General features: G+C 40.7%; 1 protein-coding gene across 1 annotated transcript; it reads left to right on the top strand.

The window, feature by feature from the left end:
* Window positions 1–244: 244 nt before the first annotated feature.
* Window positions 245–23,892, top strand: LOC134582595 (serine protease inhibitor A6-like). The gene is made up of 5 exons (XM_063439264.1): window positions 245–267; window positions 7,576–8,228; window positions 9,906–10,173; window positions 11,433–11,583; window positions 23,577–23,892. Exons 1-5 carry the CDS (start codon window positions 245–247, stop codon window positions 23,793–23,795), a joined length of 1,314 nt encoding a protein of 437 aa, XP_063295334.1. The 3' UTR covers window positions 23,796–23,892.
* Window positions 23,893–27,238: the final 3,346 nt, after the last annotated feature.

Here is a 27,238-nt window from a genome sequence, read left to right as displayed (position 1 = left end):
GAGGTACTGAAGAAGATACACAGAAGTAAAAACCATGTTGATTCAACATATGCAGAAGAGAGGTATTGCGTGTTAAGGATGTCCCTTTCATGAACATATTCGATTTTGGAGAAAAGTTCCTCAACCCCAGTGGATGGTATTGATAGTTTTTCTATAGGAAAGTTAACATCCTCCCTTGTGCCATCATCATTCACTTAGATCTATGGTGGAGTACCTGTATCAAAACTTCCTTTGCTGAGGTAATATGACAGTCAACATCTTTACTTGGTAAGTCGTACTGCACTTTGTGAAGAGAGCTGTACCATGCCTTGAACTGTGTCAAACCGTGTTTTCGGCTATACCCTGGACTGGGAGGGATCTAGGTGATTTCAACTGACATTTATTTTTCACCACAAAGATGTAAAAATGAAAGTGTTCTTCCACTGCAATCTGAGAAACCTCTGGTGATGTGGGGCAATGGGTACTTGGGAATAAGAATCCTGCAAATCTGTAGAAATCATCCAATGTACTAGGAATACTGCCTTTATAATGAAGAATGATCAATAATCCTGTAAACTTGTAGATGTAGATCTAGATCTAGGAACTGAATCTTTGTGTTTTAGCGACTTTTGAAATTTACAATGCGTCTCTTTTTTTACCTCTTTTCTTCTGGTAGAAGAATAACCACTTCAAGGTTGAGATCTACAATACGCTCTTGCAGGTGTAAAATACCTGGGTCCTGGAGGAAAGGGAATGAGAGGATTTTGATCGAAATGGTCTCCTGAACCTTAGGTCTTGCAGTAGACAAACTTCTCTGCCGTTCTCTTAATTTATTATTCTCGTAGGATGCATACATAGACCAGGTACTGAACCAAAGAGCCCGACTATTAGACAAAGAGAGTCGTATTTCTGGTATAACACAACCTATGGAAACTTTTTAGCTGAAGACTATGTCTGGCTTAATGATTTGTAATGTCAACAGACAAAGGAAGACTATCTATCCATATCAATCTTAGATCCTTATAGATTGAGGTAAGAGTTTGAAGCAGGATGAAAGCATGTGCCAGCTGCTACATAGGTTATTAGAGAGGATAAAGACCATCTATGCTCCATAGAGTCTCAGAGAGATCCCGCATTGTTGAACAGGCAGAGTTGAACATTTAGCCAGTCTAAGTACTTAATCGTCCACTTAGGAGCAGAGTCCCAGGTACAAACATCTGATATCCCAATGGATGAAGACACAAGATACTCCCTTGTGTTGAAAACTTGAGTGTAGAACCATTCCTCCATAATAAGGATCTTAATGGTACTGGGAACTGGGTACTGGAAAAGATGCTCTGTTCTTTCTGATATCTGAAAGAAAGGCTAAAGGGACCTTAGAATATTCTTTCAGATATAAGGACCTACAAACTCTGGAAATCATTTGGTCCACTTGAGCGGATTCTGGTGGCACTGATATAGGGTGAATATCCTCATCCGAACATGATACCATCTCCAAGGATTCCTCAAAGTATTCATTCTGGGAATTGTCCAGAGGATCTGCGCTTTAACAGCTTATATGGTGTCTTGAGATACATCCTGTTTGATATTTCATAATATACGGCACAGAGGTAGATTGGCCTGTAGCCACTTTCAGACAATCTGCACAGAGACTTTACTTTTACAAGATTCGCTTATACTATGTCTCACAAAGGATCCTTTAGGGCGACTTCCCTTGTATGATCCGGATTATTTTCTTCCCATAGAACTATCATCGTAGGGAATCACAATTATTAGTAGGCACTCTTATTTGGAAACCACAGAAAAAATTAGATTGGCTTACCTATGTGTCTTAGAGTGTGACCTATTTTCTGGGAGCAGAGGGATCTGAATCCATAACTGCATAAGATTCCCATTTTATCCTTAGCAAAGCAAATCTCTACTACAAGAGCAGAGATTGATAGATAAACAAAAATATATACCGTATATACTCGAGTATAAGCCGAGTTTTTCAGCACATTTTTTTGTGCTGAAAAACCCCAACTCGGCTTATACTCGAGTCATAGTCTGTATTATGGCAATTTGCATTGCCATAATACAGACTGGGGGAGAGGGGAGCTGGCAGAGCTGTACTTACCTTTCCTGCAGCTCCTGTCAGCTCTCTCCTCCTCCGCGCCGTCCGTTCAGCACCTCGGTCAGCTCCCAGTGTAAGTCTCGCGAGAGCCGCGGCTCTCGCGAGACTTACACTGGGAGCTGACAGAGGGAGCTGCACAGACCGCGCGGAGGAGGAGAGAGCTGACAGGAGCTGCAGGAAAGGTAAGTACAGCTCTGCCAGCACCCCTCTCCCCCCCACTGAACTACCAATGACACTGGACCACCAGGGAAGGAGCCCCCCTCCCTGCCATGTATCAAGCAGGGAGGGGGGACGAAAAAAAATATAATTAAAAAAAAAAAAAAATAATAATAATTAAATAATAATACAAAAAAAATAATAATAATATATATATAAAAAATAATAATAATTAATAATATGTTAAATGCCCACCCCCACCAACACATGCACAAACACACACTGCATCACACACACTGCATCACACACACTCACACTTCATTCATATACACACACTGCACTCACACACTGCATTCATACACACACTGCATTCACACACACTGCACTCACACACACTGCACTCACACACTGCACTCACACTGCATTCATACACACACTGCACTCACACACACTGCATCACACACACTCACACTTCATTCATATACACACACTGCACTCACACACACTGCACTCACAGACACTGCATTCCTTATATACACACACTGGAAATAAATATTCAATTAATATCGACGCACACACACTGCATTCATACACGCACTGCACTCATACACGCACTGCACTCATACGCACTGCACTCATACGCACACACTGCATTCATTATATACACACACTGTAAATAAATATTCAATTAATATAATTTTTTTAGGATCTAATTTTATTTAGAAATTTACCAGTAGCTGCTGCATTTCCCACCCTAGTCTTATACTCGAGTCAATAAGTTTTCCCAGGTTTTTGGGGTAAAATTAGGGGCCTCGGCTTATATTCGGGTCGGCTTATACTCGAGTATATACGGTAATATAAATTAAATATAGGAAAAAAAACATAAGAAAAAAATAAAAATGAAAGGCTGGGATAGAAAAACAGAGCGGCGATTAGCCGAGAATGCCCATTACCAAGTACCCTTGGGTCACTGCAGGAACTTTGGTGATGGCATTAGCTTGCTACTCCCCTGGTCACCAAAGGGGTTTCTTCAGGGGGTCACCTTTGCGCAGGACCGTGTACTGGAGACTTCCCAAGGGAGAGAGGCTCTAGTAATTTCCCGCATGGATTATTGTAACCCTCTCCTGATTGGTCTTCCCAAAAGCCATACTGCAACCCTACAGTCCATAATGAACGCTGCTGCTAGACTGATTTTCCTCTCTAGTCGTTTCTCTCACACCTCACCTCTCTGCCAGTCCTTACATTGGCTTCCTGTATGCTACAGGAATCAATTCAAGGTACTAAATCACACCTATAAAGCACCGAACAACTCTAGCTCCTCTTATATATCCTCACAGATCTATAGGTATATCCCTTCTCTGTCTCCCCGCTCTGCCCGTGACCACCTCCTGTCCGTTGTCCGCACCCATACGGCCAACTCACACTTGCAGGACTTCTTGCGGGCGGCTCCCTTCCTATGGAACAGCCTGCCTACCGCCATCAGACTCTCCCCTAGTCTTGCATCTTTTAAGAAGTGCCTTAAAACCCATCTCTTTAGGAAAGCTTATGGCCTCCAAGATTAACCCCTACCTCACATACCTGTCTCTTGCCCTCTCCTAAAGGGCAGCCCACCTTATTTGACTGCAAATTCCTGTCCTAATGTGTTTTACACCCCACCTCCTATAGAATGTAAGCTCGATTGAGCAGGGTCCTCTTCAACCTATTGTTCCCGTAAGTTTATTTGTAATTGTCCTATTTATAGTTAAATCCCCTCTCATAATATTGTAAAGCGCTACGGAATCTGTTGGCGCTATATAAATGTCAATATTAATAATAATAATAATAATAACTACCAAGGGGCCAGAGGATCCAAGTTTTAGGTAAGCCATAATGTAAAAAGTTTTTAGTCCTGACATAACTAAGTCTCTCCTAGGGATAGGACAGGAACAAAAAGACTGTGGGTGGGAGGGGTAACTTATACCTTCTGTTTTAATTTGGTTCTGGTCTAATTAGGTATAGGGAGGAGCTACCCACTGTTGTGCTGCCATGGGTATGGCCAGGAAATAAATATATATTTTTAATATATTTTTAAAATGAAATTATATAAATAAATAAAATACATATAATTGCACAAATATAAACATAAAATATTTTTACCTAATTAAGTAACTCTGTTAATTAAAATTTAAAGCACCTGCCTAACAACCCAGGCAGAAGGTCCAGAAAGTTACCTTGTAACTTTCAAAAGCACCATAAAACCTGTAAATGCGGGGTACGGTTAGTGTTTTAAAACAGTGAAATGTATTACAACAATATCATTAGTGAAAGTGCAGTTTTTGTGTTAAAAATGCAAAAACAATCATGAACGCTAATTTTGGGACAGTGTTTGTGTCTAAGTGGCTACTAAAAAAGACTGGACATAACCCATTTTAAATAACCTTAGTATACAAATGTTATGCCATGGTGGTCACAGCAAACCAATCTGTCAAATTGTAATGTGTAAAAACTGAAAACAGGGAAAAGCCCTGAATTTATACCTGTAACTTTCCAAACCCCCATAAAACCTGTACATGCGTGGTACTGTTGTACTCGTGAGACATCGCTGAACAAAATATGTTTATTTTTTTGCAGTAAAAGCCAACATTATTATGACATTAACAGTTTCAATTTTATGAAGAACTTAGAAAATTACACAATTTCTTAAATTCTCACAATTTGTCAGATTTTATTCATATTAAATAAGGTTTCTGTCACGGGAGATGGGACTCCTCGTACGTGTTCCATTAGTTGTACTTTGTTTTGTCTGATATCCCCATGCATTCAAATGGAATCACTATTTGAAAATTGTTCCCTTGTGTTCGGCTATCCGTTCCCTTCTGTTCAGTTACTGAACAAACTGTGTGGTCCCCCTTGTTAACACCTCGTAATCACTGACCACCCCTGGCTGTTAACCACAGACAAGCAACCACCTCAAGTACTTCCCTGGGTGGCCGCCATTCATATTTCGTATATACGAACACACGTTCTATCAGGACTGGTGGCCATCTTGTATCCCAAACGCAGACAGCGGTACATGGTCATCAACGTAATTGATCTCCGAGTCAGCTACGCAAGCTCAAGAACCCTGCTAAAACTTGTACCCTGCCCGTTCGACTTCCCGACCAGCTAGGAGAACGGTGTTAGGTAGTAAGAAACTACTGAACAAAGGAAGAATTCATTTCTCAAAAAGCCAGGGGATGCGTTCGTTGGTGTTTGCATAGGAACCCCCAAAGGTTGACCGGCCAGCCTGACCCATTCTCTGGAACTGTTTTGGGCTACTACCTCATTGTCGATTGGTCAAAACTTTGTTTGAACCCAACTCCTGTTCTACCGAACCGATGTGAGTGCTTTAGATATGTTGTGCACTCAGATCGGGGCTATTTTGTGGGGTTCTTATGCGGTTTTCATGTAATTTTGTGATATGTAAAAAAGTTTTCCTATTTGAAAGATAATTGAGTTATCGTAATTGGAGCTCAATTGTCTCTCAAACACAATGGCTTGTTGGCAGGGCCGCCATCAGAAAGCACAAGGTCTGGGTCCCCCCCTCCCTCCCGGGTCCCCCCATGCCCTACCTAGTCCGCTGACAATGATGCAGGACTGAATGTGGTGTGTATAGTGGAAGTGAATTAGAATGTGTGTTTGTGTGTATTAGATACTGTTTGTGCAGTGAATGCAGAGTGTGTGTTTGTGTAGCGGATGCAGTGTGTATAGTGAACGCAGAGTGTGTTTGAGTAGTGGATGTAGTGTGTGTACAGTGATGTAGTGTGTGTTTGTGTAGTGGATGCAGTGTCCGCATGTACTAGATGAGATGTGTTTAGTGGATGCAGTGTCTGTAGTGGATGTAGTGTGTGTATTAGACGCAGTGTCTGTCTATAGTGAATGCAAAGTGTTTCAATTTGTGGTGGATGTAGTGTGTGTACTGTGAATACAGGATGTTTGTGTAGTAGATGCTGTGTGTACAGTTAATGCAGAGTGTATGTTAGTGTAGTGAATGCAGAGTATGTGTCAGTATAGTGAATCCAGAGTGTGTGCATAGTTTAGTGAATGCAGAGTGTGTCAGTGTAATGAATATAGTGTGTGTGTTAGTGCAGTGAATGCAGAGTGTGTGTAAATTTGTAGTGAATGCAGAGTGTGTGTTAATGTGTAGTGAATGCGAAGAGTGTGTTAGTGTAGTGAATGCAGAGTGTGTTAGTGTAGTGAATGCAGAGTGTGTTAATGTGTAGTGAATGCAGAGAGTGTGTTAGTGTGTAGTGGATGCAGAGAGTGTGTTAGTGTGTAGCGGATGCAGCGTGTGTGTTAGTGTAGTGGATGCAGAGTGTGTGTTAGTGTAGTGAATGCAGAGTGTGTTAATGTGTAGCGAATGCAGAGTGTGTGTCAGTATAGTGGATGCAGTGAGTGTGTTAGTGTGTAGTGTATGCAGAGTGTATGTTGTATTAGTGTATGCAGTGTGTGTTGTATTAGTGTATGCAGTGTGTGTTGTATTAGTGTATGCAGTGTGTGTTAGTGTACGCAGAGTGTGTGTTGTATTAGTGTATTAGTGTATGCAGAGTGTGTGTTGTATTAGTGTATTAGTGTATGCAGAGTGTGTGTTGTGTTAGTGTATGTAGTGTGTGTGTTAGTGTATGCAGAGTGTGTGTTGTGTTAGTGTATGCAGTGTGTGTTTTGTGTTGGTGTGTGTGTTGTGTTAGTGTATGCAGAGTGTGTTGTGTTAGTGTATGCAGTGTGTGTGTGTAAATGTGCAATCTGGGGGGGGGGAGGGGAAGGAAGGGGCATTTTCACATAATTTTTTTATTACATTAAATTAAATCTTTCTCCCCCCTCCCTGCTTACCTGTGTCCATTCCTGGTGGTCCGGTGGCATGGGGGGCCCCCCGGCTCCCTGTTACCGCAGAGGGGGCCCAGGCAGCACATTGCTTCTCCTCTTCTCTTCTCCTCTCTTCTAATAACTCTCACGAGACCCGCTAAGCGTTGCCATGGTAACCGGGTCTCGCAAGTTATTAGAAGAGAGGAGAAGAGAAGAGGAGAAGCTGTGTGCTGCCTTGGCCCCCTCTGAACAAATGTATATATAATAAGTGTGGGTATAATATATATATATATAGAGATATATATATATATATATATATATATATATATATATATATATATATATATTACAGGTAAATTATGGTTGAACAGACTTGTAGTCCAAATTGCAGTTTTTTTTTAAAAAAAACAAAACATTTTTTTTATAGTACTTGTACAATTGCCTCCATTAATTATGATAGTAGCTTATCTTTTGATATTAAGACATTACACTTTTATATCTTCCAGGTGCCTATTTTGGGATAAAAAAATGAAAGCTCTTCTTATATCTTTATTGATCCCTCTTATACTTGGGTCAGACCAAAGTTGTTCATTACATCAAAATCAAGACCAGCAAACTAGATGCAAAAGACCTGACGGATATGAGTTAATTGCACAGGCAAATTCTGAGTTTGGTTTCAAACTATACAAGGAATTAACCGCATTGGGACCAAGATCTTGGGCTCAAAATATACTTTACTCACCAATTAGTATTTTTACCATATTTTCCCTTTTGTCACAGGGAGCTGCCTCTGGATCTGCAACTTACCAGCAGATTGTAGACGTACTGAGTCTAAATAGAGCAGACAATGATCAACAAATAAATGAAGGGATTCAAAGCATTCTTGAAAAAATAAGTAAATCAACCAATGTTACTAAAACCAGTATTGGAAATGCAATATTTCTTGGAGAAAGAATAAGGCTGTTAGATAGTTTCCATGTCATTATGGATAAGTATTACAAAGCAGATTTCGAACGAACAATGTTCCATGTGCCACAAATTGCTGAAGAACAGATCAATAAGTATGTACGTAAGAATACCGATGGCAAAATAACTAACTTGGTCAGCAACCTTGATCCGAACACATTCATGGTTTTGGTAAACTACATATTATTCAAAGGTAAGATTTGTTTTGTCTTTGAATACAACAAATATAACTCTACAAATATATTTTTTCTTTATTTTTGTTGTGCAAGCAGTTACAGGCACACAATGACCACCACAACAGAGACAGTAATTAAATAGCACAGATAATGACAATCAAAAGGTACATGGCGCTCCGATATACTGCACACATTTTTGGGTATAGAAACAAGCTGAACATACATGTCTATTTCAGGGATGGCAAGGAGTACAAAGCATGGCAAGGAGAAAATAAGCATGAGTACAAAGACATGTAGTCAAGATGCAGTAGCATATAAGTAGATATCAGACAGCATGGTATATATGCTTTATAAAAAAAATAAAATAAAAAAAAAGTAAGATGTCAGGATAACACTAAAACTAAAACAAGCAGTAAAACCACTGAAAGTAGGTCTAACATTAGGCTGCTGCCCAATAGAAGAGATATGAGGATCTTGATCAGCTACGAGGCCAAGAGGTTAGACATAAATTATGGCGTCCAGCTACAACAGAGGAGAACATAAAATAAGTAGTTGACCAGGAATCAGCCGACCCCCATAGATGGGATAGTTAAGGTGTTTGTAGGAAGTCTCTGGCACCCCAATGGCGTCCCTTCACTGTGCCCAGGTACGCATATAATACAGGAATACTTTCCACTGGATGACTTTTTGATTTTCGGAGCGCTGTCAGGTAACGGCTGAATTCTGAAGCTATGAGCAGGTAATGCATGCCAGTGGGGACCAGGATCACCCCTGCCGGTCCAAAGGGATACATGTCCAGCAGGACTGCACGATTAGTGCAGCAGCGAGAGGTGCGGCTGCCTCCCCCAACTCCAGTTCAAGCAGGCCGTGATGCAGCGTGTCGGATTTCAGACAGAAAAAGGCTTGAGTGAGGTTTCGGGTGATTTTGTCTGTGCACCCCCAACATGGGTGGTGCACCCAAATTAGTTTTCTGGCTTGAGGGTCAGTGGTATCACCCCAATTTTATCAGTTTAGGCAGGAGCCCGTTCTGCAACCGTCTGACCAGCTTGAAGGTCAAGCTCCGCATCCTCTATAAAAATGATATTATACAAGAACTTTTGAGGCATTCTAAGCATCATAATCAGTAGAGCACACTAATGGTTTTGATGCCTGACGGACCAGATCACAAACACCAGAGGAAACCAGGTAAATGCCAAACTATTGAAAAATGCATTGACTCTTAACAGCGAGACCTCATCACTGAATTCCTGACACCATAGCCACTTAGTGCACTGTAGTGACAATGGATAAGAGCAAAAAGGGAATTAACACGAGTATAACACAAGAATATTTAAGAGAAGAAAAACTACCACAACAAGAAAAGAGTTCCTAACTTAAAGGGGTAAAGGTTTAAAAATTATATCAAGAATTCTTACTTCACTGAGATGGTAGTTGAAAAATGGTAGAGGATAACACAGTGAAGGAGTTTATGCATGCATGGGATAGGCATAAGGCTATCCTAGATATAAGATAATGCCAGGGACCAATGAAAGTGTTAAGAAAATTGGGCAGACTAGATGGGTCGATTGATTTTTATCACATTTTATGTTTCTATGAAAACAAAATTTACTTTCTGGTTATAGGCGGTTGTGTTGTCATGATTTATGCTTAGTTATATTTGTATGACTCATACTGTGAGAACATTACATTACTAGGAGAATGGAAAGATACTTTTAACAAAGAAGCAACACATGAAGAGGAGTTCACACTAATCAACCATAGCAAGATCAAAGTTCCCATGATGCACCGCCAAGGTCTGTACAAAACCTTCAGTGACAAAGATTTAGATTGCAAGGTCATTGAAATACCATACAAGGATAAAGTATCAATGATAGTTGCAGTGCCTCGTCTCGACATCCACAGAGTTGGACAAGCTTTGACATTTACATCTTTTGAAAAATGGTTAGATTCATTGGCAAGCAGGTGAGTTTTCTGAATTAAAGTGTGAATGGAAATATAACATTAAAGCACATTAAACAAGAATATATTGAATTTGTATATTGTGCTAAACAAATTATTAACACGTATTGGTTAAGATTTATTTTCACTTCTATTGCTGTATGCAGTGTGTCTAGTTATATATACCACGAATAGTTTTTTTTTGCTAAAACAATGCAGATTGTTATCTTAGAATGCATTTAGTTGTGTATATTCTAACTGAGCCCAGTGTTTCAGACAGGTACACAGCTCAAGAGAATATAGTACATTATACAGCAATTTTGTTTATGCTGAATTATGTTACATATCTAAACTTATATTTGCTGATGACAGGATAACTTTACAGTAACCTTAAAACAACTCTCAAAAAAGTCTATTGTTTTTAAATTATTAAATGTTTTAATACACTGTTTTAGGTTTTCATTTAATGTAAATATGACAAACAGTTGAATATTTAAACAATGGTTCACACAGTTCAAGCCCCAATTATCCAATAAATGCTATAAAATTAATGAATTTGTTATTCACAATGTAAACACAGTGGTTGGGCCTCGGTTATCTTGGGGACCCACAATTTTATTAAATCGCAGTTTGTCCTAAACTGGTCAACTGAATCCACAACTTACAAGTACCATAACTATGACATCAGCATGAAAGGCTTAGACTGTCAGTTTAGTGATTAAAATCACTCTAGATAACATATTGACACATTGATGTAGCCAGCTTTCCTTTATCAAATTCAACAGTCAAAAGACCTTGTAATCTGCTGACACTTTTAAATAAAATAAATGCCTCAAAACTTAAGAAATGTAAATCATGTATGATAAAAAGGCTATATAAACATCACAATACTTGATGCTAGTGACTCACAAATCTCACACAAGACAAGCAGTGATAATGTAATTTGCAAGTCTCCAATCTCTACTAGAGTATTCATTATTCTTCCCCTTATGTAGTCTCATACATGCAAAAAAAAAGTGCAAGTATGAGGTATTAGAACAGAAGTAAGTACTAATAAGTACACACACTTTTTTGCGGTTTACAAAGTTGTTAATACGTGTGGTCAAATTTGTGAAAAGCAGTATTCTTCCACAGAATTCTACCACAGAGAAGGGATATGCACTGACATGATATCTATGTGTGGCATTAGTTTTATGTTCATACTTGAGATTTCTCATTTGTGAATTTCAATTAAATGTTTTTAACTTTCAACACAATCCATTGACTCATCATTTTTTTTAAAGCTTTGTGGAAATTTCGCTACCAAAGTTTTCCATCAATGAAAAACTCCCAGATTTCCCAAAAAACCTTCAACACCTCGGGATGAATGATGTTTTCAGTGAAAAAGCAGATCTGACCAGGATTTCTCCGTATCCAAAGCTACAGGTGACCAAGGTAGGTCACTGTCTAGACTTCTTTAAATTTTAGTGGCTGGAGCCTGACATGCAGCAGGTAGCTGGAGAAAATCACCAAAAACGAAGCATATATAGGGAATAAGCAAAGACGTAGTCAGAATATCCAAAGGCCAGACTGGGCAGCACAAGTAAATAAATTATAAAACAGGCACAGGGTCAAAGACCAGTTAGTCAACAACACAATATATGAATACGGAAGTGAACGCCATAGCAAGCACAGTACAGTGAAGCAAAGATAAGCGGTTATATATGTGAGATGGGATATGCCCTTCTACGTGATGCCTGGGTTTCTGACACAACTCCCTTTTTGTACTGCCCTCTTGCCCCTTTAAGAGAATGCCTTTCTGGTTTGTGTCTACCTAGGAAGGCTGGATCCTGGAAAGACACAGCCACCTCACCATTCTGTACTGGGGAAACCCTTCCCGGCCACTTCGCAGGCCACAAGGAAATCACTGCATCACTGCTGAAGCAGGGAAGCAGGCTCACTGCCAATTCGCAGCTCCAAATTGGTCAGGCTGAGTCTCCCTGGAGATACATGCTGGTTTTGTATATGCACATACAAAAAAGTTCAGTTCATCCTAACTTTGTCCAAAAATAATATTTAGTTTGGGCAGTCTGAAATTCCTTCACTGTCTTTCAGTGTGGAAAAAATAGTGCCTTATATCAGCTCTGTGGAATAATAAGATGTAATCACACCTCAAGTGTGACAAACAAGCATTGGTAGGATAAGTATGTTCCTACTTGAAGGAAGAAGGACACAGGCGAAACTCCATGACCAAACAGGTGAGTTTTATTGTTGGGATCACCACTTCACAAAATTGCAACATTTTGGCTCAACAGAGCCTTAATCATGCATAAAAAATACACAGTACCACATGTGCTTAAATAACCCCAAATCAATTAATTACAATTACTAAATGATACCACATGTTAAACTAACATATGTATGAAGCAAAAGGTAAAACCTGGAGTCTTACAAAAGTTTCTTAAAGGTATATCAACCTATGTGCTATAATTAATTATCTATTCCTGAATTATGATGGATAAACATTAAAAAGTAATAGATCTCAGCAAAAAAAAGATATATGTACATTAAATATATCCAACAAGAATTTTATCGAAAGATCAAACTGAAAAATAAATACAATATCCTGCTATGTACATGTAATACACGCAATACAATGATAAGATGAATATGAAAATCACTAATAATAATAATAATAATACACTATGAAATATACATATATTATTCTCTCAGCAAATGAGTGCAAAAAAAAAAGAAGAAAATAACTTCTATATCAATAAAACAGTATGTAATAGAAAAATACGTCCGAAGTGGAGAACCCTAATCATATACATAAATCCAAACATTCCTCTCGAGTAGCTATAATTTTAAAGAAAAAAAAAGTTACCTGCACTCTCTCCTTAATCCCTATGTATATTTAAACAAATGGAGGTCATTTAGTTACTCCAATGGCCACTGGAGGGAATGCCCGCCTGCCAACGTCAAAGCAGACTACCCTAGACGGGTTCTACTCTGACCCTTCTCCTTGCTTCCTTGAGCTTCTGGCAAAAATATCTCTAATGAGACAGAAAGGTGTAAAAAAAAAGTTACCTGCGCTCTCTCCTTAATCCCTATGTATATTTAAACAAATGGAGGTCATGGGAGTAAGCGCAGGACTTTTATTTTTGTATTTGTATTCACTTTTTGTATCACACAGCTAGGTTACAATGCTGCCGCCCATCCCATGTGTTCCCTATTAAGGGTTGATATAAAAACACTACCCCTTTCTGTCTCAGAGATATTTTTGCCAGAAGCTCAAGGAAGCAAGGAGAAGGGTCAGAGTAGGACCCGTCCAAAGGTGTCTGCCTTGACGTTGGCAGGTGGGCATTCCCTCCAGTGGCCATTGGAGTAACTAAATGACCTCCATTTGTTTAAATATACATAGGTAAGGAGAGAGTGCAGGTAACTTTACTATATGTATTAGCTGATGTGCACTGTGGTCGTTGCTGCTGCCCAGTGTTTTGGATCAAAGAAAACTCTGATTATTTGTTTATCTACTCCTTCCAAATTGATTGATTAATGCGTGCACGCTTTCCCTAGAAGTAATTCACACCGGAGACAAAGGTTCTGATCAGTGAAATACTAAGGAATGCTTTATTCCCCAAAGTGGGGGGGCTCCTTCTTAAAGCAAAAATACGTCACAGTTTAACATGCAGTATCCATTCAACAATTGGTTAACATTCTAAAAGGGTCTTGTCTAAACCCACCCTACAGGATGTGATGTCATCATTACAGAGCTCTTCCCCCCATATTCCAGCTCCGGCTTGGATACATGAAGAAAGGGGAAGTGAGTAGTTTCTTTGTTACTTTAACAGTGATTCTCCATTTTGTTGCACGTGGAATTGGCACAAAGGAAGTGGAGAGGAGTTATCAAAGGAAGCTAACTGTTAACACAAGAATGTGTAACAAGAAACTTGCAGAGGAAATCGTGACTGAACCATAAAGGGGGAAGGGAATATTTACTCTAGCAGCCAGTTTTAACATAGTGAACACAGAATAAATAGACATTAGTAAATAGCTATTTTGGTTTAATTCTTCTGTCCATAACAGTCCCCCCTTAAAATGGCTATTTTACTAATAACTACTATCTCTAACTCTAATACTGTCCCTATAGAAAAATAACAAAAGGCTATCTTGCACATCTGTCTGAACAGGCCTCAAACGCTTCACTGCGCGGGTAACCTATAGCAGCTTGTCCACTACTTCTCCCGCGACAGACTTTTGCCCATAGAGACAGACGCTATCCCTGAATGTCCTTAAGAGGAAGTAGCTATTGATTTAGTGCGGTGGGACTGTAAGGGTGTATCACGGTCTATGTCATCAATCTCTTGGTGAAGGAAGGTCGGGGTGGTCTGGTCGATTGTCTGATCAACTGTCTTTTGTAGGCATTTCTTAAGACAAGGTAATACACAACAAACAAGAAGAGCGAGGATGATTATCGTTATTAAAATGGCAACACCTATTTGGGCCAGAGCACCTTGCCATCCAGACATCCATCCAAACCATCTTTCCCATGGATCTGTGGCCCCAGAATTCCTTTTCAGTTCATTGGATAAACTTTTTAACTTTTCTATTGCCAACGTTACCTTACCATTAGGGCCTGTATTATCTGGGATATAGGTACAGCATGTCATGGTGTCTGGGAGTATTTTACATACTCCCCCTTTCTCTGCCAGAATCATGTCTAAGGCCATTCTATTCTGGAAGGTCATCTGGGAAGTAGCTTGTAATTGTTCCGCCAAACCCTGGAGGGCATCTCTTGTATAATTTACAAAACGTTGTTGGTTATAATAGATGTAATTAATCCAATTTAAATTTTTATTGGCCGTGATGATTGGAAAAATAGATTCAAACCCTGTGGACACTTCATCTCTTGCTTTAAATTCATTTGGCACCCCCCTTGGCACTCCTATGGTATCTATATAAATATGGGGATCAAAACTGCCTTTTACAGGAGTATCTCTCTTTATTCTAGAGTATTGGTGTAACGTACCTGGGGTATCTTGATGTCCGTCAGAGATTATGTGTATAGGCATAATTACCTTAGCTAGAGCACATTCTCCCCACCATACGCCTTCCAATCTGGTTCTAATCTGCATATCCCCACAAATCCAATATATGTCTCCAAGGGATCTTATGTGTTGTTGGATAAAGACAACTGGAATTGGGCTATATGTGGCACAGTACTTACCAGTGAAATTACCAAAGAATTGGCCTACCCCATCACATATACCATAACAAGTGTAGTTCCCTGGATATATGGTGATACCTTTATCTGGCTTGACATCTTTAAGGACAACTGGGTATTCCTTTATCCATGATTCACATTCCGTCCGGTTGGTTTTAAGTATAGTATAGAGACTTAGGAAACACATCTCTATCTCCGGAGGTATGTTCAAAGGGACAGTACCTAAGTGAGGCCTCGCTCCTCCACAGACATAGCAGTTAGATCTGTTGTGTTTGTTAGCATTATATTTCATCCACTCAAGCCATAAGTTAGTGTCAGAGAAACCCGTCTCTACAGCCATAGTGTCCTCATACGTGGGGTTAGCTATAGCTATCATCTCTTTTAGAGTTTTGATATGTCGCTTAAGAGGATTAATAGTCATGTGTGTGGCTCCTACCCATTCAGGTGAGTCATACATGTCCCGTAAGTAAAAGGTCCCCTGTTTATTGTATGAACCTCCTCCCTTCCAGTACATTCCCATTACATATTGCCCAGCATCTCCAGGACTGGGGTGTTCTATGTTTAATGCTAGTTTCATAGGTGTCGCCCCCCCCTGGTTTCAGCAGTAGGGGTGGAGCGAGCTGGAATATCAAAACCCCTTTTGAAGGATGCAACAAATTCAGGGTAATTGTAAATAATAGGCTTCTCTGCCTCCCAGAGAGGTTTTGCCCAAGCTAGGGCCTTTTCAGACAGCAAAGAAATCATGAAGTGAACTTTGTCACTGTCTGTAGGAAATGCCTGGGGCAGGATTTCAAGGTATCCTTTAACCTGATTTATAAATTCTCTGCACTGAGCTGGGTTGCCCCCAAAATACTGAGGGAGCGGGAGAGATCCAGTCATTTCTCTAGCCGCTACAGGTTTGGAGGCTACAACCGGTGCTAGAACAGGAAGTGAGGCAGAGGCGGCCGCAATCGCAGGCTGGCCGGGTACTGGATCCAGATGGGCATACTGGTCCAAATGGTGGTTCTGCTGGTCCCACCGGGTAAGTAGGTTAGGTATAGGTGTCTTGCCTGTACCATCTGTATTCATGGCCCTTGCGTAATGTCAGGGACCAGGAACCAGACAGAGACGGAACTAGATGCAAACACACCTTTATTGATAAATAACAAATAAATAACAAAAGCAAAGTCCAGGAATCAAGCAGGGGTCAGTCACCAGAGCGGGTAGTCAGACAAGCCAGGGATCAGGAGCACGGAGAGCAGCGGAGTCAGGAACAAGGCCGGAGTCAGGAACCAGGAACAAACAGGAAACACAGGAACAAGGAGACTTCTGGGAAACAGGAAACCACGCAAGGGCAAGGAGGTTCTGGGCTTAGCTGCTTAAATAGGCAGAACTGATTAGCAGCAGGGTTGATTACTACTCACAGGTGAGTAACCGTGGCAACAAGCAGAAGGAGCTCATAGTAATTGCAGCTGAAAACTCAATCACTGAAACAGAAAAGGGTTGCTGTTTAAAACAGCAAAGAAACCCTGACAGTATCCCGGTTTTGGAGGGCTTTCAATAAGCAATACGGGAATGAATTGTCTTTTTCATCCTCTTACCACCCCCAGACTAATGGTACAGCTGAGAGGGCTAACCAGTCTTTGGAGTTATACTTGCGTTGTTTCGTTAATAGCACTCAAGACAATTGGTCCGAATTATTACCATGGGCCAAGTTTGCTAGGAACAATGCTGACCATGACTCATCTGGGCATAGTCCCTTTTTTGTTAATAATGGCCGGCATCCTACTGTCCTACCGTCGAGGTGCCAACCCTGTTTACCAAGTGGGTGAGAGGGTTTGGTTATCTTCTCGTAACATCCGGCTCAAAGTCCCTAGCATGGAATTTGCTCCTAGGTTCCTTGGACCTTTTCGTGTCCTTCATAGGATCAATCCTGTTGCGTACTCTCTGGTTCTTCCGGCCTCCTTGAAAATTCCTAATACCTTTTCATGTGTCCTTGCTCAAACCTCTTGTTTGCAATAAATATACTGTCTCAAGGGTCCCTCCTCCTCCCTTAGTTGTTTCTGGACAGGAAGAGTATGAGGTCTCCTCCATAATTGATTCCAGGTTTTCTCGGGGCACTTTACAGTACTTGGTGGATTGGAAAGGTTATGGACCAGCCGATCGTTCTTGGGTTCTGGCATCTGATATACATGCTGGCCGCAAGATTTGCTATTTTCGCGTCAAATTTCCTCTTCAGTTGGGGGTTAATGTCACGTATTCATCCGCTTATAAAAATGTGGTTAATGACATTTACTGTCCACACAGGAAAAGTTGTGCCGAGCAGAAACCAAATCCACTGAAAGGTTAATGCTGAGCAGCAATTATGCAAATGGAAACCTGGTAACTGCCTTTGGGGTCAAAGGCCGTTTACAGCCTATCAGACCTAGAGGAGGAGTATTAAGGCCCAGTTCTCATCCAAAAATTATTTGAATAGTGTGCATTTGAAGAAGATTGTTCATCTGAGGTTTCACAGTCGTGCCTGGAGTTGAAGAACTTTTGGTTGTAAACAGATTACGTAGTGGTTGCCAGGTAGCACATCTTCTTTGAGTATGCCCCGTGTGTAACGTTCACTAGGGAACCCTAACTTGCAGACAGGACAGAGTAGAGATAATTGCCATACCGATCCTTAGAGTTGTCGGGTTATGCAAAAAGGGATAGTCAAAACACAAGCCGAGGTCAAGGGAAATAGAGAGACAGAATAACGAGAGACAAAGCCAAATATCAGTAACCAGGAATTCCATTGTACACTTTCTATTTTTGCTACTAACTTGGAGGTAGCATTCCTTCACCATGGTGTATCAGGCTGGACTTTGGTTTGCTCTCTCTAATTCCCTATTAAAAGTATAGTGTATCCTGTTAAAAAAATCTGTAATATTTACATTCCACAAATAAAACACCCTTTTTAGAGGGAAATAACCATGTTTACATATACCCTGATTTAAGCCCGGACTGGGTCAAAAAATAGGCCCAAGCATTTTAGACAAAGCAGCCTTTTTTTTTTTTTTACCAAATGGCATGTAATGACAAATACAATATACCAGTTTCCCGTTGTCTATTAGTTATAGTTAGCAAAGTCTAGTCACTGTAATTTATAATTCGGGTGGCATTATGTAAACATATGATTATAAATGAAGCACAATGTAATGCAATTTGTATTGTAAATCTTGTAATGAAAGATTTCAAATAATGCATTTTTCACCATTTAGTTGGTTCTTCGAGAGGTAGAACCTGTTAAAAAAAAAAAAAAATAGCAAACTCTTTTAAAAGGGTACACTAAGCACCAAAGCAAATTTAGCTTAATGGAGCATTTTAGTGTATAAATCAATGATCTGTGATTTAGGCCTTGAATCACTGTTTTGTTTCTATTTACACAACCATAGCCACCCACAGGAGACTCATGCAATCAGTAGTAGGCCATTAATAGAGCAGGAGATAATAAATCCTAAATTAATCTGACCATGCAATAAAGAATGTTTAAACATTAAATCTCAGGAAGTGTGTAGGGAGGCTCTGTAGGAGACAGGTAAGGGTGCATAATAAAAGTGATTTGACTCCTAAATTACAGAGATACTAATGATTTCAGCTTGAGAGGCCGACATGCATCACAGAGAGCAGTGCTGCGAGATGTAAGGTAAGCATAACTTATCTTTTTAACATCAGCAAGGGGAAGATGCCCAAGTAGGTAAGGGAGACAATATAATAGACACAAAGTGGGGAGAACACCCAATAGACATACAAAAATTCAAATTCAACCTGGAAGAATAAATCCAGGGCAGATTCATTCTATTAAAGAATTATAGCGAATCTAAAATAATAAAAAAAAAAAAAAAAAAAGCGTAACAATTAGGATATGTGTGAAAAATGTGGTGCTGGTAGGAAACTCACAAACGTAGGTGGAATGCAGGCTTCTCACCCCACCTGGGGTTAAATATAATCTGGAATTGATAGAAGATCATAATGATGGAAATATCTTTAAAGGAATAAAGGAAGAAAGCCATACATGGTGAAGTATGTCTAAATCTAGAAAAACAATTTATTTGAATGCACTTACAAACAGGTAGGTATAACAGGCATAGCTCCACTCCAAGTGGAATAAAAATAAAGCGTGGTGGGTCTGGAAATGATCCAACACAGTAAAAACTAAATATAAACAAATCAAAAGTCAGTGAATCCAACGAGTTTCGTCCAAGGAGTAGGAAGGACTTCTTCCGGGATATATGACAATATAGCATTAGGAATGCATGTTTGTGTACCTAACGCTATAGTGTTGCTTTACTTCAACAAATTCATTATATCAGCATATTCTTTTTCCTGTGCCAGCATCTACTTGTTTGCTTTTTTCTGTCTTTTATGACAGTTGCTGCTTTTTTTCCTCTTCTGTCCTATCTTGTTCCCATGCAGACTCTTTCATGCCAGTTTAATGCTCTTTTACTCTATTATATGTCATGTTGTCCCCATTAATGTCAGTTTCTGCTCTTCTGCTCCATTTTGTGCCATACAGTCTACCTGTTCACAAGGCTACTTAAAATCACCTATCTTAGCAAACAAATATTCAGTAAAGCCAACCACTACTACCCAAATATCAGTGGGTTATACACTACCGTTTACATGGGAAATAAACATGCTCACAGAGACTCTCCTACATGTATGCTTTACAGTGGAGGAGTAGTGTGCTTAACGCAAAATAAATCCGGGATGTATTGCACATATACAAAGAAAAAAGGAGAATTGGTAACACATCCAGGATAATTGCATGTATATTTTGGCCTTTAGTACTACTATTAAGAAATGCATGTTCTGTGTGTGACACAGTTAAGCCACTTTGTACTCTTTTTATCCCTTCTGTGCAATCTATTTATGCTTTTATACCAGTTTACTCCATTCTATACCATATTATACCCTTTATAGCCAATTTCTGTTATATTGCCTCATTTCCGTGCCATCTTATCTCTTTATCCCAATCTGTGCAATTTGCCATGCCATCTTGGTCCTGTTTATTTCAGCTTATACTTTCATCCATGCATAGGGAAAAAGCAGAAGCTAAGAATTTCAAAATTTGAAAATGAAGGACCATTTTGAGATAAAAAAAAAAAAAAAAGTATGAAGGTGGCATAAAGGCAGCAAAATTAAACATCACATTGTTTATATACCACATCCAGCTCCTTTTGCTTACCTCCTGGGTGGGCACAGTGCTGTAGTAAGACAGGCCGTGTCTTGTGGTCCAAATTTCAGTCTCATTTTGTCTGTCTGCTCCTTGCAGTAACAAACTACTTGAGTTGCTGTAGACAGACCTGTGTGACTGCTAGACTAAGGCAGGCCACTGACCAGCAGTTGCGTCCATTGCCCACATCTGGACCTGCCTCTTCCCCTCTAACTATGTCTCTTGGGCTGAATAAGCAAGTGTTTAGCCTTAAATTAGGCAGGCTACAATGGCCAACATTTAGATCCACTTCAGAATTGTGTATGACTGTGTGTGGCCCTTTGGGTTTTGGCTTGCTTGCAGTACTCTTAGTATACTGCTGCACTGCTGTCCAGTTTTCTAGCTGTCCTCAATCCAGTACAATTCCTAAGCAACTTGATCGTGTGGCTGCAAGCAAGATTGCTGCACCCAGCCCACTCTTAGGCCATCAGCTGATGTGAGCACTACACACCCAGAATTGCAAATGAGATGAACATCTTTCAAAAATGAAAGGTAGGTTAATACATGGCAAGTTTTAATTCAGCTGGCCTTGGCCCACTGGACAAATTTCCCGGTATGCCCGATGGCCGGCCAGTCTGTCCTACAGTGAATCAAACTCTTTTCCATCTCTCAAAACAGTCTTATCTATCTTAAATATCCCACAACTGTTAACTGCTTTTTCTCACTATGCACAAATTTTAATCTAGGGGTGAAAAAAGCTGTAGCTTTATGTAACGGACTGTTTCAGCAGACAAGGGGTTAAAATCCGTTTAGGCGATATTTCCCTTTCAGATATAAAGGCAGCTACTGTAGAACACCAAACTCCCGAATTGAATACAAATGAATGCACCAAACTCCCGAACTGCATACAAGGGAATAAGGTAGCACTCCAAACTCCCGAACCGGAACCTCATGAATAGCTGATAGCAGAAAAACAGGAAAAGCTCCCAAGCGGCTTACACTCTAGGCCAGGGGTAGGCAACCTACGGCACTAGTGCCATGCACGGCACTCGAGGTGTCTTTACACGGCACTCAAGGCTGCTACAGCCAAACAGGCTCTGGCCTATCAGGAGTCCCAGTGAAACTGCAGATATCTGCTAATACGAAAAGGTGGTGAAGGACAATCCTCAAGTTATGCATTGCAGCACATAGAGGAAGTGAATTGGAATCCACACTGTAGTAGAGCAACCTGCAGCTGCTGTCCTTGACCTGTACCTGGCCAGCCTGGTTCCCACTGGAACCAAGGGAAGCCACCCACACTGCTAGATTTACTCATACAAATAATACGAACAGCCCACAAACAAACATACATACAATCCGCACAAACGTAACCCGCTAACAATCCACATACATGCACACAACCCCACATGCAACCCCAAACAGCCCCAACACATACACACACTACCAAACACACAATGTGGCATTTCCATCCACACACACAATTCCACAAGCAGCCCCCATACACATTCATATGTATCTTACACGATACCACAAACTACTCCTGAACATATACAATATAATAGCTCATATACGCACAAATACAACGATACAAAGCATTTACAGTATAAATAACACAAGCAGAATACGGCAACATACACACCTCAATTTAAAAAAATAGGACCGGCACGCCACGGGACATCACAATCCTATATCGGCACAGTGCTGCTAAAAGGTTGCCTACCCCTGCTCTAGGCAATCAGTTTCTAACAGCATACAGTAAATCCCCCCCAAGAACGAGACAGAGCTCCGTGTTGAGGGTCAAGCAGTGGTTTGTTTATTCAGGGCTACCCGCCCAGTACTTATGCAGGTCTCCCACCTGATGGACACTCCCCTAGGGGACCAGATGGAAGACTGTAACACAGACAGACATGTATCACATTTCAGACACACAGAAGTACAACATCCCCACAATGCATCCTAATTTCCCTCCCTCTATCCTGGAGATAATTGAGAAGTAATTCAATTATCTCCCAGAACAGAGGCAAACTCCATTATACACGTGGGGACCCAAATACAGTAAAATACATTAAAACATATAATATTAAATTTTATACATAAAACACAGACATGTCACATATCCCCAGATAGCAGGGATCTGAGCGCACAAAACTACCAAATAGCGCTCAGATCCTATTCACACAGTTCAATTGCCATGGAGCCAGAGTCTTTAATTATACGAATTGGCTCCATGGCATAGCTATCTGGGTTAACACATTCACATATACAAACTACCGAATTAACCGGTGTTCGGCTACATCGCACGAATAGTAACCAGGGGGCTGGAGGCTCAGCGGTGCCTGCACGTAAAAGTGTCCGCTTTTAGTGCACTGATTCCGGGCTGAGCACCGCTGGCCATCCGGGGAGCTCCATAAGTATAATCGCGGCCACCCAGTAACAGTAAATTTAGCTGCGGTTAACCGCAGCTACTGGGTGGTCAATTGACTGCACACGCTCGCTAAGCCATGGTTAACCGCGGCTTCAGGGAGGTAGATTGAAGGCACACGCTAGCTTCTGGGTGGCCAATTAACAGCACCTGCCGGCTCCCCATGGCTCTGGGGATGCTAACAGAAGGCGGTTCGTGCGGTAGACAGAATCTACCGAACGGCTGTGCAGAAAGGCATGAATAAACCTTTCTGCACAGTAAAATTAACCGTTTAACTGCCGGTCCATAGTCCAAAGGCAGCAGGCGGGCAACCAGGCTTCTCCAATGCAATGTGGCGAGATTGCTCTCGTCACACTTTACGTCCATACATCTGTAATACGGAATGTAATCGGATATTAGTCAAGATCCAAGAAAATATGTAAAGGGCCCTGGAACTGCAAAATGCTTTTCCTTTTGTTAAAATAACTATGCCCAAAATGCAGTGGTTCTGAAATTTAATGGACAACATAAACTCCACAGTTAGTAGACCCTGGTGAAGACTCTGATTGGTTGTTGTCAATTATCAAACTAGCTTTACATACGGTTAGTTATTAAAGCAAATATAATAATTGGTGCATTTTTTTATCTCATTCCTGCAGGCCTTCCATCAGGCTGTATTGGAGGTGAATGAATCTGGGACAGAAGCAAGTGGAGCCACAGCTATCGCTATAGGTGAAACATCATCATTATTGCCTTTCTTTAAGGTTGACAGACCATTTTTCGTCTTCATCTATGATAAAAAGACCAAGAGTATTCTCTTCATGGGGAGAGTTACAGAACCAGCACCAGCTAACAGAAAACACCACAAGTCAGCTTGAAAATAACAATTAATGGAGGCATTCACTAAAGTACAGAAAGCATTGAATTTTTTTTAAAAAAAAATGTACATAAATATGTGAATGTATCCAAGATGAAATATCTGCATTAGATTAAATATCTGCATTAAAGCTGTTGGAATGCACCTGTGTTTAGTGATTATTAAATAAGCTAGTTTAACACACAATGAATATGCAGTTATAGTCTTTACTTTACTGTATCATGTATTTCTTCAGATTGACAATTGGCTTAGCATAATTCTGCTCACATTAGTTTTACACTTCCTAGCCTAAGCCAAATGTATGTTCAGTTTGACCTTATCCTGTTACCCGTTATCAGAGCGACACTCATTTTAATTTTATTCTTATTAAACTGGTTTTACAGGCATTTATAATAGATAGACAGACATAGACCGATTGATCTACAGATTTGAACTAGAATCCTTGTAATGACTATGTGTTATGTTACATAGTTACATAGCTGAAAAGAGACTTGCGTCCATCAAGTTCAGCCTTCCTCACATATGTTTTTGCCGTTGGTCAAAATTCAGTAAAGTGTGTACATGGATAGTCAGAGCAGACTTTGACTTTCCATGAAAAAGTTAAATAGGTTTGTAATTTGTAAACAATATTATCACAACACGTTATAACTGTAGACCCATGACATACTTCAAAACTAGAGAAATCTCAATGTACCCATCCTGGTGAAATATTTTATAAATAAATTAATTTAACACTTATAATGATAAATACGTATTTTCCAGGTTGTCCTGGTCCTCTGGTTGCTGGCACATACACAATTCTGGATGGTGTCCTCTGGTTAGGTGCACATAAAAAGCTTTTCCTGTAAAGAGCTTTTCAGGCTTCCATGGATTTATATATAGTTCTGTTTCCTGTGCTACCCCATCCCCTTAAATGTAAGTGGGCTTTGTACTCTGGTAGATCATTTTGACACTTGTTCCACTCTGAGACCTGCCAATTTGTCATAATGGGGAAGCCCTCCACCAATTGCTCTGTTCCTGTGAGGGTAATGCATTGTTACCTAGTGTTTAACTTTGTTATATCTGATCTTCCAGATGCTTTGTTGAGGATTTTATGCTTTCGAAGTGGACACTTCAAACATTGTGCACATGTTAATTCTTTTTTACAACAGCTTTCCATTTTTTTTTAAGTTACTGTCTACTTCATTTCTATGCCTTCTATTCCATATCTGGTCCCTCCCAAATATGTTTATTCAAACCAGCCACACAACCCACAAATCTAACTCTTTTTTTTTTTTTTTTTAATTCTTTATTTTTGTTGTGGAAAATTTCCACGAGTAGTGGTGATAGTATACAATTTCCAGTGTACATAGAATAAAAGCAAAAATATAAAGGTATAATACAAACATAAGAAATAAGCATCGCTATACTTTAGTGGCATATAATAGTCAATTGCGATTGAGCAGGTGGGTCCCCTGTGGTTAGGCCATTAGGTTACTGTGTGGGTCCCTTTATGTATCCCTGTGAGGTGCCCTCTTTTCTTTCTCCTCAGTCGTGGGTGTCGTCTCTATCCCACTATTCATTAGGTGTCTCACCTGTTCTATAGTGTAGTACATGTGCCTCCCAACCTTAGCCCTTCTTCGTTTCCTCCTCTCCTTCAGTCTCTTTTCGTTCCTTTGGTATTCGGGTCACCCGGTTGTCTCTCAATGTGTCCCCTGCTGTTAATTGGCAGGGCATGTCCGTTGGCCGTCTCCTTGCAGTTATATTACTGGGTTGGGAGGTCCCTCGGATTCTATGGTGGTTGTGGTGCCTGATCGTGTGTCTGGTCCCTGCTTGTCACCCACTGGTGTCCCGTCTATTCCCCCAGTTCCCTCTTCTGTGTTTGTCACGAAGGCCGTCTCCCCCCCGTCCCTGTTGTACCCCGGCTGTGGTCCCCCCTCTATCTTAGGTATTTAGTGCCCGTATCTCGGACCTGGGTGGGTACGGTGGCAGGTAAGGTGGGGGATGTAGAGCCCTACAGTCAGGAGCAGCCCGCCCGTGACACATATTGAGTGAGGCCATAAACAATCAAGACAATTTGGTACGACACGCTTGCAGCTCCTGCGGGGCTGAGAATATCTGATTAGGTAGAACTCCCCAGCAGCACAAGTAGAGTGCGGAATAAATCAGTTAGCATAGCTCTCTGGCTACTCGTTTAGGGTTAGGCATTCACAGTTTGGTACAACATAACATCGCTGCATGTAGAGTTAAGACAGGTTAGGGACCACCCTCGGACAGCTCATACAGGGTGAATGGTATTCATGTTAGTTTAACATTCGCACAGCTAAAGTTAAAAAATAAACATTTTAGAGTAGTATGTTATCTCTCTGGCTTCTCGCTTAGGGTTAGGCATTCACAATTTGGTACAACATAACATCGCTTCATGGTGAGTTAAGACATTTTTGGTACCGCATGCTAGCTGCTTTTGGGTTGATTATAGACAGGTTTGGGACAACCCTCGGACTGCTCATACAGAGTGAATGGTATTCATGGTAGTTTAACATTCGCACAACTAAAGTTAAAAAATAAACATTTTAGAGTTGTATGTTATCTTCTTTGGGGCCACCCTCGGACAGCTGGTGCAGAGTTAAAGATATGTATATTGGTACAGCTCTCTCGGTGACCTATATGTCACCTAGGTGACCTCTAGGTGACCTATATCGTCTCATGTAGAGTTTAAAAATCAAAATTAAACAATAGGGCATAAAATAAGTATAAGCTGTCATGTCGATCACATGTTAGTTAACAGGCTATGTAACATGGTCTGACACGCTGGTAATACGTAAAATAACATTAGAAACCTTAAAAAGTAAAATCAAATAATGCATTTCAGGGGTCTGTCACATTAGAGGATACCTGATAAACTGAACTGCGGAGATGGCTAACTATGAGCTATTACACTGGCTGAGAGACTATGCTACGAGTTATTAGGAAGCAGTCTCTAGTTGTTCAGTGCAGTTCAAGCCATCGTTCAGTGTTTTTGTGGTACCGCCTGACGGGTAGCCGGTGAGGCCACTGCGGTCTGCCGGTGAGTTAAGGTGGGTTTTGGTCCCTGCTTTGGGTTTGTCCATTCTGGCTGGGTACTAAGTTGGTCGTCTCCGCCGTTGTTCCTCTCGGTAGTAGCGTTGCGACGGACAATCCCAGCATGTTAAAAACCTTGGTTGGGTCTTCCCCTGCTGACAGGGCCAATACAGAGTCTCTGTGGGGCACTACCAGTGTTCCGGACGCTCCCCATCTGTACCGGATTCCGTGGTCTCTGAGGGCGCTGGTGATTGGTTGGAATCTGCGGCCCTCCGCCAACACAGAGAATGGTAAGTTGTCAAAGAGTCTTATATGACTGTTTTCCACAGCCACTGTGTCCTGGTTTCTGGAGCGGGACAGGAGGGCTGTCTTGACCGAGATATCTTGTGTAATCACGATGGTGTC

Source organism: Pelobates fuscus, chromosome 13 (genome assembly GCF_036172605.1).
Source record: "Pelobates fuscus isolate aPelFus1 chromosome 13, aPelFus1.pri, whole genome shotgun sequence".
Classification (NCBI taxonomy): Eukaryota; Metazoa; Chordata; class Amphibia; order Anura; family Pelobatidae; genus Pelobates; species Pelobates fuscus.
This window is presented reverse-complemented; position numbering and strand designations above follow the sequence as displayed.

Excerpts from the sequence above, each read along its gene's own strand:
- LOC134582595 (XM_063439264.1), top strand. The coding sequence starts at position 245 with ATGACAGTCAACATCTTTACTTG. Across the intron at positions 10,174-11,432 it reads TTAGATTCATTGGCAAGCAG|CTTTGTGGAAATTTCGCTAC; the intron begins GTGAGTTTTCTG and ends TTTTTTTTAAAG. Across the intron at positions 11,584-23,576 it reads CAAAGCTACAGGTGACCAAG|GCCTTCCATCAGGCTGTATT; the intron begins GTAGGTCACTGT and ends TCATTCCTGCAG.